Source organism: Euwallacea similis, chromosome 2 (genome assembly GCF_039881205.1).
Source record: "Euwallacea similis isolate ESF13 chromosome 2, ESF131.1, whole genome shotgun sequence".
In the NCBI taxonomy this organism is placed as follows: Eukaryota; Metazoa; Arthropoda; class Insecta; order Coleoptera; family Curculionidae; genus Euwallacea; species Euwallacea similis.
The window spans coordinates 7,722,258-7,740,878 of NC_089610.1; the positions used below are offsets into that span (position 1 = coordinate 7,722,258).

General features: G+C 36.7%; 3 protein-coding genes across 3 annotated transcripts in view; 1 reads left to right on the forward strand and 2 right to left on the reverse strand.

Annotated features, from left to right (window-relative positions):
• Positions 1-18,621, reverse strand: part of LOC136419566 (potassium channel subfamily K member 17-like) — a 78,723-nt gene that overhangs the window by 47,969 nt on the left and 12,133 nt on the right. The window lies entirely within an intron of this gene.
• The window catches only part of dsb (debris buster), an 87,295-nt gene continuing 70,616 nt past the window's right edge, over positions 1,943-18,621 (reverse strand). The window contains exon 13 of the mRNA XM_066405999.1: positions 1,943-1,952. Within this exon, the coding sequence (XP_066262096.1) occupies position 1,952 (1 nt within the window). The 3' untranslated portion in view covers positions 1,943-1,951. The remainder of the gene's footprint in view (positions 1,953-18,621) is intronic.
• Positions 16,665-18,563, forward strand: LOC136419149 (uncharacterized). The gene is made up of 6 exons (XM_066405326.1): positions 16,665-16,774; positions 16,837-17,315; positions 17,894-17,996; positions 18,053-18,145; positions 18,202-18,360; positions 18,415-18,563. Exons 1-6 carry the CDS (start codon positions 16,769-16,771, stop codon positions 18,478-18,480), a joined length of 906 nt encoding a protein of 301 aa, XP_066261423.1. The 5' UTR covers positions 16,665-16,768; the 3' UTR covers positions 18,481-18,563.

Here is an 18,621-nt window from a genome sequence, read left to right on the forward strand (position 1 = left end):
AGAAATAAGCAATTCAAGGGAATTTGCTTAAACTAAGTGGAAAACTAGTTTTCTGCTCTTTTATTCCAGCATTTCCTTTTAGTTGTTTCAATCATTTATTATACGCAAAGGTAATGAAGACTGGAAATTAAAGAGTTATGAGTGCACAACTTGCAGGTAGAATACACTTCTGTGTGGAAAGACGTTTCTGGGAAAGTGAGCTTTGATTTTTATACTTTAATTAGAGTAGCTATACGTGAGTGGTTACGCCATGTCACGTGGATGACGTGAGGCACGTGAGTGATCCGATTTCAATTCCAAAATAGTGTGTATCTGTGGTTGCATATATCGACGCCCACCCGCTGGCGCCATCAGTGAGCTCCGACGAAAACTTTGGTTCTAAGTTTGATGATGCTGCTATTTGACTTGTTACATCGTGACCAGTTTAATAAAATAAAACTTCCCGAAATGTTTGCAAGATGTAGAAGTTCCTATCATTTTTTGAACTAAATTCAATATCGAAGTCACACGCCCACACGTACATATTTCATTTGCTTAATCCTCTCCATCCTCGCTCTGGAAACAAAGAAAACGTAAATAACCGTAAAACTGCACATTAATTCGAATAATTGCTATTAAGAATTACAGCAGAGGTAAAATTGCTCTAGAATGGGGGCATAATAAAAGCGATTAACTTGTAAGATTGCCGAACACGTTGACCTGATGAATTTATCGATCATGAGGAGCTGCTGTAGAACGGAACGTGGTTTTTGTCACTCATTGTCCAATTAATTCTGTTCCAACAAGTCGAAGCGATTTTGCTTCTGCTGCAAGATGGAAAACGACGAAGGACGAAAAACGTTTCGAAGCATCAATTTTTCGGATCGCGAAACACGAAAACGTAATAAAGATCGATGTTCCTTGTATGGCTGGCAATTTGCTCTAACCAAGCATGCACATAAATAATTGATTCCTAGCCGATCCAATGCGTGATTTTGCCTAAGCTACGGCATTTTGTAATAACCATTAATCACCGAAAGAATTTTACGAAAGATTTACTTTTTCGGACCGCAAAGCTCAGATGATAATAATTGAATATCAGAGAGTTAGTTAGCGACACTGTACGACATCCGGATAATAAAACTGCTAGAGAACTTTTTCAATTTCCTTCATATATCCGGCAGCATTATGCATTCCCTGGAACTTTCCTAAGGAGACGTTAACATAAAACGTCTAGTGGAACTTGGCCTGAACATAAAAATCGGAAAAATTTCGAATTGCCTCCAGTCAGTTGCAAATGCTGCTCGTTTTACTTTTGCCATACTTTAATCCGAGGAATATTCAGGAAGGGCCAATGTTTACCTCCAGCCAATATCACGGATTCTTTAATCGGGTAGATACCGCTTTAACGGCATTTCTATTGAATCTCAATTGGAAATTGGAATTGGATGGCCTTACTCGGGAATTGCTAGAAAAACCAGCGTAAAGATCGAACCTTCATAATGGGACCCAATAACAGTGAAATATAATTAGACCCAACTCTCTGCTGTCTCTATGGAATTACGGTTAAAAGGGATCTTGAGGGAAGTACAGAATATTCCACTCTAGTTGATATCTCGCCATTAAAAGGTGTGCAAATAAGGAATTCTTTGAAGGGCGAATTTATTATAAAATATACGACGTTCTAATGGCAATTACTCCACCAAAAATCACGTTCCAACGCGATTTTATTCACGGGATAAACGAGCTCTATTGGGGAGCAATAGCAGGGAAAATGTAATCAGGTAAGAGCCCTGTCGACCGCCATTTTCGTCGGATCTAAATTGGACGAAGAGGAAATTCGTAGAAGTACGCGAATAACACCTCTTGCCTACAAGTGCTTTTTATCTCCTTTTCCATAGTCATATTGGTCTGGTTTCTCCGACTTTTGGTCTTAAATAAAATTATGCTTTTCGAAGTTTGCTCCGGAATCTCCTCCCGAAGATAAAATAAGCTTTAGTGCAACTAAAATAGATTCCAGATAATTCGGTTGGCGTTGCCCGGAAACACAGAATAAAAGCGCAAACATTAAAGTTTCAAAATAGGAAAACTTTTCTTGGCAACGCTATTTGTCTCCGAAAGTCTTGGAGTATCATTATCCGAGTTAGTTGAAATATATTAAAATCGGATTAGGATCCGGTAATGGTTGGGGAAATTAAATACAATGTGGCTTAGTCGCTTCATCTTTATTTAGTTGATATGCAAGAGCACTAACGGGACAAAGGAACCCTAGTCGTTTCTTAAATAGAATATCTCCACTAACCAAGACGTGAGTCTCACAATTATTATCCAGTTCCAACGTTGGGTGTTTAAATATTGTGGATTTTTCATAATGTTTGCTCACTGTTTCGCTCAAAGCTTCGCCCTTAAAATGGAAAATATCTATTGTTTTGTACCATTCATGACTCATAGAAAAGTTTTTTTATAGATATTTCCACCAACTTATCGAAAATTATTGATATACCTGTGCGTTTTAACAACTTTGCAAGTATAACCTTTGAACTTAGATGCAAAATTTGTTTCTAATATTCTTTTCTCTTCATATAAGGGAATTATGGATATCTATACTGTTTCAGAACACAGTCTTATCATATAATGAATAGGCAGTATGTTCCCGAATACGGTTGCCATGAAGGTGGTGAATGGATCGAGGGAAATTTTTATTTGCAGTTTCCTTGTTTTTGTTGATTTTTTGTAATAATAACTTAATAAATGAAAATATGGTTGCTATGAAAACAAGAATCCACTTTTGCGTCTTGGAAACATTTTCAACTAAACAAACCTATTTTTCAACATTTTTCCGTAACGAAAAGGAAAATTGAAACAATGAAAACTGATTCAACCGTTTTGAAACAAGTAAAAACTTTCATTAAGAATACATTTTTCTCGTAAAATGAAAAATAAGAAACTTTCTCCTCTTAGCAGCCCCGTCCGGGGACATGTTGTATAGGTGTAGCAAAAGTAAACGTAACTTTCTAGATTATTCGTTGCAGGTGTTTTAGACAATTTAATTGTAATAAATTCCGAAAATTTTAATTTTTTATATTTATGCTCTATTCAGAAAATTTCTCATGGCTAAGAATGCTCTACTTAGAGAATTTTCCATTGTTAAGTACGCTCTACCCAGAGGATTTCCTATTTCTAAAACCGAAACCCCTTAGTTTACTGCACACATCAAGATACATATTTATGAAGCAGCGAGCTGTTGCGTTGGAGAAATACACGAGAGAACTAAACTTGAACTTAAGCTATACACACCTCAGAAAATTAACGTTGCCTAATTAACAAGAATACTCTCGAAGGGAGATAGTTCCCAAAAAATTCTGGAAAAATGTGGTCCGCATTTAAAAATAACCCATCTAAATCATGTGTGATGCTACGGCAGGAAACAGCTACTTTGCCCAATATTTTCAACAGGAGTCGGCCTTCAGCAGGAAAATTAACTTCGTGAAAGCTGCACGTTCAAGGAGACATGATGCTTCGTAATAAAATCCTGAACAACATTAAATATAATGCAGCGCTCATTGATAATCCCTCTAATGATGTCAGTAGGCTTTATAAAGGGTGTTTCAGAATTGCACGGCTCTATTTGAGGTATGTATTTTCTAATACAAAATAAAGAAAAAAAGCTTATATATTAAAATGTGTTCAATTGTGATCGGTAACGGAGTTACAGGTTGTTAAGTTAAGAAAATAATTGGTTTTTATTTTATAGTATTTGATCTACTGTAGATAGACCTTTCAAATTTTATGTGCATATTGGATAATAGGTGCTGCTTAATACGAGAGTATATTGCTTCCAACTACTATAGAAAATACTGTATTTTTTTAAGACTTGGCATAAGATTCTTTAGAAAAATGTGCTCGTACGCCACTAGTGAATTTTAATGTTTTTCTTAAGTGTTTCAATCTACTACCTACATTTTATCTCTCTAGAGTTTCAGTCGAATTCTGTTCAGTTTCATCATAAATTAATGAGTTTATAAATTGAATCGAATCAACGAATCCTAAGATTTTCGAACTTTTTTTCGGAATTTCGGAATTCTAGAATCCTTTGATTCTTTTTACATCATTTTTTAAAAACTGAACAGATTTCACAGTATTCGATCACACGAATAATAATCTAATTAAAATAATTAATTTGTTTAACAGAAAACGTCAAGTAACCGTATAATACCGTCAAATCTGTTCAATTTTTAAAAAATGGTGTAAAAAGAATAAAATAATCATGAAATTCAGAAATTCCGAAAAACAAATCCAAAAACCCTAGGACCGTAGATTTGATTGAATTTATAAATTAATTAAGTTATGAGGAAACTGACCAGAATTTGACTGAAAATCAAGAGAGATAAAATTTAGATAATTGATTGAAGAAAGAAAAAAATATATTAAAATTCACCAGTGGCGTACGAGCAAATTTTTTTAAAGGATTTTATGAATCAAAACCTCAGAGAATACACTAGCCTGAATAGTAATTAGAGCCAATCTACTCTTATATTAAGCAGCACCTATTACCTTATACACATATATATAAAATTTAAAAGCTCTATCTGTAGTAGATCAAGTACAATAAAATAAAAACCTAATTTTTTTTTTACTTTTAACACCCTGGAATTCCGCTACCAATCAAGATCGAACACATGCTTATATGAACTTTTCTTTATTTTGTACTAGTGAATAGTATACATATCTCAGAGAGCGCTGTGCAACAATGAAACACCCTGTATAGATAGATACTTTATATAATCAATTGCTGTTTTGAGGTTGAGTGCTTTCCACTTAGTTGGAAACAATATATTGAAAGACCATTGGCATAGACTCCTGCCCCTAAAGCTTTAACGATCTGCGAATAACGGGCATCCTGCCTGGAATTTATAAAATATTTAGAAAGGTTTTCTACTGTTATATGCTACGTTTATGAATTTTGTACTAACAATGACATGTTGTCGGATTTAGGAGTCGAAACACGTTTGTGGCCCTAGGAAGGGTCGCTGATGATATCCTTGGATAGCCTGATAGAAAAATGTTAAGCTATTTGATTCTTTAAGACTTTTCTAAAGCGTTTGGTGCAATAAATCATGATATCCTCATTTCTAAATTAAACTCCTATGGATTGAGCGTTGGCGCTTGTAAACAAATTCAGTCTTATCTTAGGGAGAGCAATCAAGCTGTTTACTCGGAAAATAAATATTCAGATAGGGCCAATGTGAGTTCCCTACGGCTTCATGCTAAGGTCATTACTTTTTATCATTTAAACATCAGACATATTGAGGTCGATGAATTTTTGCAAGCTTACACTACTTACTTTTCTGCTCGTTTGATCCTTATGATTAGAGATTGGTTTTTAACGAGGACTAAATTCTGACCTGGAGACTCTTAGTAATGTGTCTAATGAAGATATTTTTAAAAATCTAAGTAAATCTTTTGAAATCTTCTTTGAGTCTAAGGCAGGACAACATATGAAATTGATATTAAAATAAGTGGTGTCCCTGGAATTCGTGAAGTGTGTTAAGAATTTAGTAGTTTTTAGGGATTGGAGACCACAGATTTAGGAACCATATGAAAAAGCTCTGCAGGCACGTTATGAATAAAAATCTTAGAAAGTTTTTGTGCTATCCAATACCGGCCTTAGGAAGGGCGAGGTTGGACGACCGCCCAGGGCGGCGGATTTTCCTTGTCGGCGGTTTTTCTTGGGAATAAGGAAGCGGTGATTAAAAATTTTGCCCATGGCGTCAGACTTGCTAAGGTCAACCCTGGTGTTGTCAAAATTAAGCCATTGTGACCTTATATACACTGAGAAATTTTCTTTATAGTCGTAAATAGAAATCTAATTGAATCAGCAGAAATTTATATTAATACGGTAATGCATGTTATGCTAAACTAAATTTACTGAAGCAGAGAACAAATTGGATCTAAAGTTTACTTTTGTAATAGCGCATTGTTCATTGTGCTGCTACAGCAAGTGTATTTATTTAAACCCATAAAGCTGCTTTACTCTGTCAATCTACTAATTTTTGGGATGTATAATTTTAGCTGCCTAAATCGGGAATACTTCAGTACCAGATGAAATAAGAATTTTCTAGATCCAGTGCTCAATTTTTGCTTGGCTTAGAAAAGTACCTTACTGGTATAAAGAGGATTATTTGACTGGGGGCTTTGGTGTCAGATAAAATGCACATCAAAATAAATAATAAGTGTACAAAAAGAAACTAAACACCGAAGTTAGTCGCATTAAAAAACATGTTTACGAAGACGCTTCTAATTGGCTCGCAATTTTGATCAGGTGCGGTTTAGTCATTGCTCTTTATATCATAAAAGCATTAGTTACTTAGGAGCTGTCATTCAGTGTATGTGATTAGGTGATGTTTCCAGGCAAAATTTAAGAATATCAATATTGTTCTGTTTTAAGTTGATCAAAAGTGCTGCTGAACTTGCAGAAGTTTGACGCTGAATTACAGTTTGACGAGATAATTCTGTTGGTTCTTCAACTGTGGGTTAAAAAGTTTCATTAAGGAAATTTTTTGAAGACGAAGAACTTCAAACTTTATTGGATGAAAATCAGTTAGGAGTGAGTCAACGAGCACTTTCAGTTCGATTGCATGTTATGGGTCCCTCATGAGCTAATTGAAGACAAAAAAATCGAAAAATTGACATCTACACGAACTGTCTTTCTCGATACAAAAGAAAGAATTTTCTATATGACAATCCTAGGCGTAGAAAAGCATGGATTGATCTAGGCAAGCCATACACATCAGTTGCAAAACCGAATATTTATGCCAAGAAAATGTTACTATGTGTCTGGTGGGATTGGAAAGGAGATCTCTTATGAGTTTCTAAACCTGATCAAACTGTTACAGCTGAACATTATCAGACCCAAATGATTAAATTAAGTAAAGCTCTGGAGAGAAAAGACCATTTACGAACCACGGAAGTCGGAAAGTGATATTGCTGCATGACAATGCTCGTCCGCATACAGCAAAATCGAATCAGAAACTCTTCTTGTGCTTAAGTTGAGAAACTTTCCAGCATGCGGCGAATTTTCCAGACTTGGCTCCTTTCGACTTCCACTTATTCAGATCAATGCAGTCTTATTTAGCTGATCAGCGGTTCTCTAAAGTTGAAGATGTTCGAAAACGATTCGATAACTATTTTGTTTTGAAACCACTAAGCTTCTATCGCGAGGACATCCATCATCTACCCGATAAATGGCAAAGGTCATAGATAGTAACGGAGATTATTTTGATTATTATATAACATTTCCAATTGGTATGTTTTCAATGAAGCTTAATCTCACCAAAAAATGCTTAATTTCTATTAGTACACCTATTACATTAAAGGGGTTGCTGCTCCGACTTATGATTTTTATATGAACAAGTACAAATATGAGAAAATCTTCGGGAATTAAAAAAAGAAATCACGTCTCAACATGTAAATATCTGTGCTCAATGCATATTTATCATCAATTTGTAACGGCAATGCCAGTGAGGCTGCATTTGTGGCATCGTACGAAAATAAACATTAATAGAATTAAGATTGTAGGCACCTAATTTGACTTATAAATTATATCAATAACTTGATTTGGAGCTAACCTTCGTTGTTGATGCCCGAAATTCATTAAAAATATAGAATGTTCTTACCAATTTTAGGAAAAAGTTCTGTTCCACTTATAAGCAAATAAATAACAATGGTAGGAAGTGCTGGGATGTCGATCTGGGTGCAAGAACCAACAGATGCGTTGTGGTTCCCATTGGGCGTGACCCGAAGCGTGGATGCTCCTGGTAGGGTCGAAATGTGACGATTCTGCAAAATGGCCGCCAAGAGACATAGTTGTGGACCGGATAATCACGTTCGGACCATCCTGAGTTCGCAGTTTCAGAGACGCTATTTCGTACAAAAATAACCGACGAGCTTCTTATACAACTATAGCTAAGGTTTATTGGTAAGAATCAATAATTTACGCGCTAACATCGATAAAAACGAACAACAACGGGACAGAACGACCGACTTGCCATTTTACTAGACCAGTCGAACTACCTAAACACCTCAGAGGGGGCGTCAGTTCTCTTATCAACAAAGATAACAAAAAACTGTTTTCATCGGGTGGCGCGGTTGCCACGTTGACTTAGGCCTAATAAGGCACATTTCTTAATACGGGGAATTATGTTGCTTATTTGGCCTTGTAAAGTCTCGCACAATTACAAATGAAATTCTCTCGAGCGAGCAACCATTTCAATAATCCAACAATAAGACCCTTAATATATTCTGTAAAGTTGAGGATTATTTTACGGTTATTACCTTGATTGAGAGAGTGCGGAATGAATTCAAAGAACCCAGAATCAATGTGTGCATTTCATGTGCATACATACATATATTCAGTGTAAATTTGCTTTAATCATATCTTTCATCTGTGTAGACAAATTGGTTGGTTGGAGATAACTGAGAGCAGCACTCTTCACTGTTGCAAAATGCTAATTAATCATCAAACATCTCTCAGAAAGCGTTTCATTTTTCAACATGAGGTCCATGACAAAGTGTCAGGAACTTGAACGTCTCGACGTGCCAAGGCATAAGGGGGCCGGGTTTTAGCGGAGCTTTTCATATAATGCTGCTCGTTTCAATTTACTTCCCCGGGAGTTGAAAAGTCCTGCTTATCTACCGTAGTTGTAGATGTGTCTTGATTTGTGGGTTGTCACCGTGCATTCTGTGCACTTTCCAACACTCGACTGCTTGAATTGGTTGTCAGTTGTTATGGAACATCCCCATGAGATTTGTGACTCTGTTAACATTCTCTTTCTCCGTTATTTTTATTCAAGTTCCTTTCCCTTTCTTTCTTTCATCAATTATCTAATGTAATAATTTTTCCACTCATTTGCCAGAAAATTGCTAGTAAAGCGAGACTCACTTGTAACTACATTGCATTTACAAATGCAATGTAGATAACCATGATACTGTTGCGTAATATTTTACACGCGTGGCTAGCAGTTTACCGACGCCTGTACCAGTTACTGGAATGCCTCAGCGTTTCCATGACAACCATCGCCTCTGGAGATTGTTGTCTCGTAAATTTCTCGAGACCTGTTGCGTTTAGGCATAGGATATGGTACATGAGACACACTTAGAATTTTGCGTAGAATTCAAAAATGAAACAAAAAATAGGTGTTTCCATTTGAAAAAACAAAGTTGGTGGTCGTACCTGACTTTCGGACTACCCTGTATACGTGAATTTACCATAAAAAAAACCGCAAAGAAAAATAAAAATCGACGTGTCGGAGGATTTTGGCCGCAAACGTTGGGCATCTTAGTTATACGGACTGTTCCATTCAGAACTTCCCCACTGTATGTATCGTATATTTATAAGAGTAGTTCCTAAGTTTTTTGTATTATGATATTGAGTTCGTAATAAGATAGCGATAAGCAAACAGACAAAGCTATCTGGGGATGAAGCACTGTAGAAGAATGGTATTACTACCGCTGCTACTAGATAATCAAGCGACGAGGAATCGTCTTTTGGACTTAGGTCGTCCCCAGAACTGAAAAGGAAGGGCAAGGGGGAAAAATGAAAGTCGAGCATAGAAGGGTAGAAGTGCGGTTGAGTAGTGGTGAATTCGTTAATTTGTCTTTCTATATTTTATTAACAAGTTAACATTTATTAATTATGGAGAATGTTCCCAATATTATTCCGACATACGTATGTTGCTTCGCTCGCCGAAATTAATGATCTCGCCTAGAGCTCGGTCGCAAACCGTCGTCACGGTTGTAAGATGTTGCTTACTCATAATGTAATATACTATAAAATTGTACTACGTGGGTTCAGTGGAGCAGTTGTTGCCTAGAATCTATTATTATTCTATTTGAAATAAAGGCATTTTTTGTTAGCCCTAAAAGTAAGTAGTAGTTTGAGAGATGTGAGGAAAGGTAAGTTGATATTTACCTCTAGCATAAATCTTACATATTCATATAACTAGACTTGGGAAAAACGTAACAAAATCAATTTCTGCTCCTGAGATAGAATAGGAATAGGATTGAGAATTTTATTCACCGCTACATTAAAAATCAGGTATTTTGTAACGTGCCCTTATGTTACGCCTATGTGCATCATCATTTTTTGGTAATACACCCTGCTAAATTTTAGAATCATTTATCTTCAAAGAGAGCTGCCCTATATAGTAAAACTTTCACCCCTTTTTTGTAAGGACTAAAGTTCTAATACATCCGCGTTTCGGTAAATTGGTATAACTGCGACTCCCGAAGAGAAGATCAATCTTGCTATTTATCTAAGAGTTACGCTTTAAAGATATAGGTAGTAAACTAGCCGATAATTGCCTTTTAGCCGTAGGACGCCTCTGTGTTTTAGCCCTCAGTTTTAGTATTTAGGAACTTGGTAAAACTTGCAAACTCTCTTGGCCGAATGGTCATGTTGATGCGTACTTCGTTAACCGAGTTTTTCATTTTTGTAAATCTAATTTATGGTCCATTATTTAAAGCGAAATAAATTACTTCGTAAGTTGTTCCTAAGTTTGGTATTCCAAGATTCATTACAAGATACAAAACAATTCTAGAATACTCATAATCCCATTTTGTGTGAAAGTGGTTGGCATTTTAACAGTTCTGATAGAGAAGTAAAGCCAAGAATTTTCGCATTTTTAATGCAGTATTCAGGCCCAAGAGAGATTGAGAAATATACGTATGAGAGATGGTATATTGCTTTTAGCAGAGACCTCGTTTATTTGTACTGAGGTTTGAATACACAGGAAGTGGCGCAGATAAATAACAAACGGGATTCCTTAAAAAGCGCATATTTTATCAAAATTATTTCATATTAGTTCGAAATCATGTCAAGAACTCCCCTCGTTGTTTTTTTTTTATATAGATTGGCAATGAATAAAGCTCCCAAAATTTCTTTACCAAAACCAATTTAGTGCATTTTATAAAGCAAATGCGTTGAAACAAAATCACGACCAAAAGCCAATTTTACCGTGCGCATTTAAAATTCAGTACCACCATTAATTTTTCCTGTTATATCGGGCCCTAGAGAGCGGATCAATTCCGCTTCCGGGATTTTCGGGCCTAGAACAACGTATCTTGTTCATACGCAAAAAACAGCTTTTAATGAAAAACTTTTCGTAATTGAAATAAGGGTTTCTTTATGGAAACCTGAAACAAATGATCCGTTATGTTAAAAACAGGTCGCGTCACGAGCTTGAAAGAAATGGGACAGAAGCCCGGAACTTTTCCAAGATCAATTTTTCGCATCGCAAGACACTAGAATGTTAATAGAGATAAATAATGTGCCTTTAGATTTCGATTCATTGTCTTAGAGGGAATAATAAAACCTGTGATGCCGTGAGACGTCCGTAACTATACAAATGCAAGCCCTCTGGTATTCCGTATGTGATTCCAATATTTCCTTTTGTGCTGCCTGAATACCGGAACTCGTAATATGCATTTGCAAGGAAAGGAAAGGCCACATATCCCGTTTCCTTTAGGACATTGATAAGTTCAGAGATTTAGGATCGATCCGTTTCTCGTACCGAGGACCGTATAAATTTGAATTCGCTTAAGTTTAATGTTCTACCAGTGTTTCTTACACCTTTTTTATACAATACATACAGAGTATAACATATTATCATAGAAATATTTCAGGGAGCGATAACACTGCAAAATAATAAAAAATACTAATAGACCTGTGATGAAAAACGCACCATGTCACGTCCATGTCCTCTTAGATCTCCCGACCTGAATAGCCTGGACTTTTTTTGGGAAGGGAGGACACCTGAAATCATTGGTGTATCAGACCCAGTTGAAGCAAAAAAGTAATTGCAAAACAGAATAGTGGATTCATGCAACATCATCCGTAACACTCTTGGAATATTTGGGAGAATTCGTTGGAGTATGAAGCAGAGTGGAGTCCTGTATCTTAGGAGGACATTTTCAATAGTTTTTATAATTTTGTTTTCGTTTGGATTTATTTTCTTTTAAAAAATTTGATTCAATATTACGAATTGCTTCAGATTGTTGATAACTGAGCCGAAAGATTTAAAAAAATTATTTTCTTTACATTTTTAATTTGCATCGATAGATATTTTTGCAAATTCTACGAAAACGTTGAAAGATACGAAAATACTGCAAGAGACCAAAAGCATATAGAATTGAAGGAGGAATTTAAATTTAGATTTGGTATCAGAGATCCTACAGGGAGTTCCAAAAAAATATACAAAGGATAAAATAGTACATGATCCAAAAAACTTAACATCGTGTATATGGCAATCGACGATTTTGACATTTTGTTGCAGAGTGGGGTGTTCAAGAAAATAGGTGTGCGAAATTTTTAAAATTTAACTCAAGGAGTACGTGAAAAAACCGCAAAATATGTAAAAAAATATTAAACTTTGCCACCCTGTATATCGAAAATGGTGCGTTTTGGACCATGGATTTATTAACATTCTTTCAATTATTTTGCGGAGTACTATTGCCCCCTGATATATCTCCATGATGGTATGTTACACCCTGTATAAACGAATATATGTATAGCAGTTTCGATGACTTGCTGAGGTATGATGCACATTTTGTGACTAACGTATCGATGACACGTGCTCGACCAGTTAAAATCAATAGTGAACATTTGCTGCAGTTCGAAAGCAAACTCGGTTGAAGCTTGACCGCAACAGTTGCTTTGCCCATTAATAAGCAATCCCTTCGGTATTCTCAGGGCGAAATTTAACAACTTCTTTCATCAAGCAAATCGACTATTTATAGTCCGCACCAGCGTGCTAAAATCGACCATTGAATCTTGAAAAGGCTGTACTGTTAAGTATTCAATTTAAAACGTATAAATCCATTTCAAAGCCAGATGGACGAATATTTGATTCGACGAAGTTCGAATTGACTTGTTAGTATTCCGTTTGGGAAGAGGCCAAGTTAGATGAGCAAAATCAATCTTTCTTCTCAAACTTGTGTAGTAAGCCGTACAAGGCGACGAGGGGTGGGGTGTGAAATTCATTTAAAATATTCCATTAATCCAAACGCCAAAATTTTAGAGAGATGTCACTAAACGGAAGCATTAATCTTAAAGACGCCTTGAGCAAAGCAGGATGTATGGAAAACTTAGTCGTAGATTAATTGATAAGGCAGATAAATTGTTTTGTGAAAGACGATAATGTGTTCTTGCCGCAGAGTTTATTAATGCTTCTCAATATGGTTTTAAAACATCAGCCTTCGGGGAAAACCTTATTCGTTATTTTACATAATGGACAGAAAGACAATCGCATCAAAGAAAAAAGAGATTTGAAAACAGTCATTAAATCCATTCCGGAAGAAGCGTAACTCACTAAAACTACAATTCAAGTAAATCCTGAAAATGACGAAAGAAGGTTTTCAGAACAGTCTTTGTTCCTTTAACTTTTATTCGGAAGTATCCAACTTCTTCATTACGAACACGTAATTTTGTTTGCGCAGGGTAACAATCGTGCTTTCAAAAAAAACAAACAAATAATTTTAAAGTTATTAAAACTTGTCCTCGGAGAGCTCTTTTTGTCTGCCGAATGCCCTAAAATCGATTCTTTGTAAAAATACTCGTGTATCTCGATAGAGAGATCCGAATTAAAACGAAGGTTGCCTTCACTGACAATCAGGAAATTTGCTTTAGGAAGAGTGGCAGCAATGCATAAATTAATACGTGAGGATGCGCAGTGGATCGCCTCCCTGTTACCGCACACCTGCAACAAGCCTGCAAATGCAGCGATGCCGATTTTGGCCTTAAGGCAAAAGGCTTCATTAGATTTCGGGTAATTTTGAGATGGTGCTCGTTAGTGATAAGTCAATCAAGACCAATACTGCCGTAATTTTGATTTTTTTTTATATCTCCTAGGAGTACCTTTTCAATCACATGGATGCTCCTAGCCCAATAAATTATGTGGTCGATTCATTGGTAGTAAATCAAGGATAATCCAAGCAGGCTTTATTCTCGACACGGAGACTTCAATCGGGTGACCTTCGCCTTTAAAGGCGAGTGTTATTAAATCAGCAGTGAATATATAAGGAGAGTAGGGCCGGAAAGTAGTGTCGTTTAACATTAAAATTCAATTAACATTAAATTTAATCAAATAACAAAAAAATATTGATTTTGAATTAATTATGTAATCACGTTCGTTATCAACGAGCGTGACTATATAGTGTGCAAATTTTGAATGCCCGATCGATAAAAATCAATCAGTTTTGAGCGAAATATCCAAAGAGGGCATTAGGAAGCGATGTAGTAATCGGAACAGATGGAAATCCGATGGTGCAAAGTCGGGCGAGTATGGTGGCGCAGTGCGATCTTGCATTATCGGGTTGCAGAATAACACGTTTCGATTAAAGATTGATTTATTCCACCCACTTAACTTTAACGTACACAATCAGCTGATAAACGACAAATAAATTTTAGCATGCGCAGGAAGCACATTACCTTCCGATCTTCCTTATAATGTGTAGCGATAAACAAAATGTAAAAATCCTGTATCTTTGCTGTTTCGCGTCCCGTGCCCAACCTGCAGAAGCATGCAGTTTCAAACTGGAACACCCGGTATAAATGGTCATTTTCTGCTGTTATTTTCCTCCTGATTCCAGAGCTAACGGGATAAGCACTTTCGTTATTTGGTGTGTATTCCAAAGGACGTTTTACTGACCAATCACCGAATAAATTTCAACACTCGTTCGATACGATGAAAATGCATGAACGGAATAATAGACGATTCGTGTGCAGGAGGTTTTATCGCAGAGACCATAAATATTCGGCAAAGCAATAAGTGTTGAAGTTTAAATCTTGTCGAATCACCAATAAACAAGACAGACAAACTGTGTTTTGTCACAGCGAACAAGGAAGTTTCCGACAAGTCGGAATAGAAGTTATTTGTATTAGAAGGTATTGTGATTGAGCTGAGGCTCAAGGTAGAGGATGTATGATACGTACAACGGAGAGCGAACACTTCTTTTTTGGGAATAGTTTGGATCTCATTTCCGGCAAATAAATCCGGGAAATATATGTGTGTACCTGCAAATGCGAGACGTCGTCGAGGGACGGTTTTCACTGCCAAGAGTGGAAAATTCGGTTCTAGTTCTGCAGTTTGAAACGTTGTAAACGCGGCCATATGCCACGGTGAGGGTTGCGAACGATTCGGTAATTTGCATGCTCCTGCAGATGTCACCGAATAAGATTTGCATTTTTTGCAATCTGCATGTTATTTTTAATTCATGTCGTTTCGAAACGATGCATATCCCGCTACAGCAATACCGTGCTGCTACATAATCCATCAACTCTGGCGAAAACGCTGAATCCCGACGGAAGCTTTATGGAATTTACAAAGACTTCTATTAGATCTATCTCGCTATAGCTAGATTAATTTACGAAAAGCATCGGCGAGGCCTTATCAAAACAAAATAAAACTTTTAGTGGACTCATTTATCTGGTCCTCCGCAGAATCATTTCGCAGTGCATCATTAATAATTCTGCGAGGCTAAAGGCCCACGTAATTTATCTTTTGGATATTTAATTTCCATGAATGTTCAGCAGCGGTTTGCTCAATCTATCTGTGGAGGGTACATTAATAAAATGCGAAGGCTGCCGTAGCGGTTCATTTAATAAGCCCTGTTAGTTACTAAATAATTGAACGCTGTAAGTCGAGTGGAAAAAAGGCAATGGAATTCGATGCCGACAAGACGTAGTAATGAATTTATAAGCCCGGATTTGTCAGGGTGTCTTACGTGTGTGCCGGAGAAATAGTTCGCCAAGTGACGCGACAGATTTCAACCCCCAGCTCAACTAGAACATAATGCCTCTAACGCCCCAGTCTTATTTCCGCCTTGTACGCTAAAAAGGAATACATCCTCGGGGATTTTGCACTTACGCAGCTAACGCAAACGTATGGACCCGGACGATGAAAGTGTTTCCCTTGTGAGTTAAATTTATCGCCGTCTCGGTGACACTTTTTCCACAGGCTTATTCTTCTTAGAAAAATTGTCTCTCGAAACATACGCGTCTACAGAACGACTCGATTTGCGAAGCTTTTGCATAAAAAAGAGACCGACATTATATGGGTTTGGTGGTTTGTAAGCTAAGACGGACCCAATTATATCCACATCGTCTGACAAGTCCGATTTTCTGGACAAAATGATGAACGCCGCGTCTGAACTGTTCGGAACCATCTTACAAGGCAAACCAGAGAATCCGCGTTTCTCTTCCCCTTCAACCTCTCTATAGGAGCATTTCCAAATGCATTTTTTTATTATCTTTTCTTTAGATTTTATGGGTGACTATGTATAGATTTAAGAGTGCTTGACACGAGGGTAGAAAGACTAAACGGTCGATAGCCTTTTCCTATGTGGATTTGGATTTTTTACTTATACGCATAGCATTACTGTACTAATAAATCGTTGAAATGCCTCTTTATTTACCCACTCCATGTCTCTCATTACCCTTAATAACAAATTTTTATGACGCAATTAAATGCTTCTATTACGATCGAGCTATGGCAGGTAGCGGCTTCATACGCCTCTTCCTCCATTTCCAATTAATTTTTTAACATTTTTAGTCAAAGTTTTAAGACCCATAATTATACCAATAAGGGCATTTATAGGACTCGTGATTCAAATACCAGTTTTAACAATTGCACTGTGGTTGAATTTCCTCGTGGCCCTAATCCAAGTTTTCCTTACGGTTGAAAACTTCACATTTAGCTTCTTCATTCACCACGCATGGGAATTCGCTCTAAGCATGACGGTTTGGACTATATCTGGATTTATCCATAAAATTACTGGAACATCTTTCGTTTTTTTTTGCAGGGAACCTCTTTCATAGCTCTTTTCTCTTGCAGACCAGACATTGCCGAGACGTTGGCACGCTTTAAAGAAACGCATAGCTGGAATTCATACTCTATGGGAAGGAAAATTCACCAGAAAATTAAACGCGACGCCGCAGGCAAAATTGCACTTTTTACTTTGTTTTGCTTGCTGGCATTGGCTCTGAACATAATGGCAGACACTTTCTATTCCGACATCATGCAACGCGAATTTTTGATCCGAAGAGCGGTCCCTGAGTCATTTTGTCAGACGAAATTTGCCTACTTGTTGATATTCGGCTTAACTCTGTTCAACACTGTGGGTATCTTCGCTGGCTTTCGTTATTTTTATTATTTAGTGCATTTGCAATACCAATTCGTGCTCCTCAAGGAGTATGTGAGAAAAACTGCAAGGAAGAGTAGCGGTGATGAGCAAAAGGAGGTTGCGATGATGGTTTTGAGACGACATCAGATTCTTAAAAAGTTAAGCACAAAATTTGTTTTACTGTACACGCACGTACGCGGAAGACGGTTTACTGCACACGTAGGGCAAAGTCCTGTTTTCAACTCACACATGCATGCGGTAAAGCCGCTTTGCTGCATGCATGTAGAAAGGATGTAGGAATATTATAAATCAACTTTGTGAATTACATTATTGTGGCCCGAAGGTCAAGTTTAAATCCTAAAACTTGCAGCGCTGAGGAATGTTTGAATTGAAAGTCGTAATAGGGGGATGAGTAATTTACCTCCTCGGTGAATTATACGATTTTTTCCCCTGACAAATGCAATTAGATTTTATAAAATTATCGTAATTTGGTTAACATTTTACTTCAAGTTAATAACTGTCTTATAATTAAGCACAGATGGTTATTTATTTCCGTATAAAACCTGCTTAAAAGGGCTTTTGCTTCCTTTCTTATCCAACAGCTGTGACATTTATTATTAAAGGCATTTCCTTCATAAATTTTAATGGTAACTCGCGTTTGTTTCCCACTTTGCCAAAACAATTCAATTTAGAATTATCTTCAAATTGAAGACTTTATGCATTTCGAAATTTTCAGATGGAGTTTAGTCGTAATGGAGATAGGAAAAACCGTTTTGCTGATCCACATCACGTTTGGAGGCTTTTTCGTGATGTGCACAAGCTTGAGAGCCATATTTATAGTGAGTTTATAAGCAATTAATTGCTGCTTATTGCATAAATTTGCCATTTTTTCCAGCCAGAAATGCGGGTTTTATTTGGTTCAATGCTGTTGCTTCAACTGGCGTACGTGCATTGCCTGATTTGTTTTGGGCAAAACTTTGAAAATATGGTAATAAAAGCAACTATTAGTCGAACATATGTATATCAGTCGATATTTCTTGATAGTTCGAAGAATTGTATGAGGCAACCGTTCAGTCCTTCGACTGGTTCGAGTGGGACATAAAAAGTATCAACAACTACATGCTTCTCATTCAAAACATGCAAAAAATTATAAAAATCGAGATTCCAATGTTTATTTCGTTGAATTACCGCACCGAAGTTCAGGTACGAATAGATAATACAAAAAAAACAGTAATTCTTTGAATGGACATATTTTAGATTTTAAAAGGTTTTTACGCTCTCGGAAGCATGATCGCTTCAATAGCAGCTAGAAACTCCTATTAATTGATTGAATCCGAGATTAAAAAAATTGAGCTTCAGCTTAGCTGTTTCTTTGTCAGTGCTCGTTCCTAATCCTAAACACCTAAAAGGGCTACAAATATATGACTGGCCCGGCTAAATCTGCCCGTCCCTAAATCCGAACTA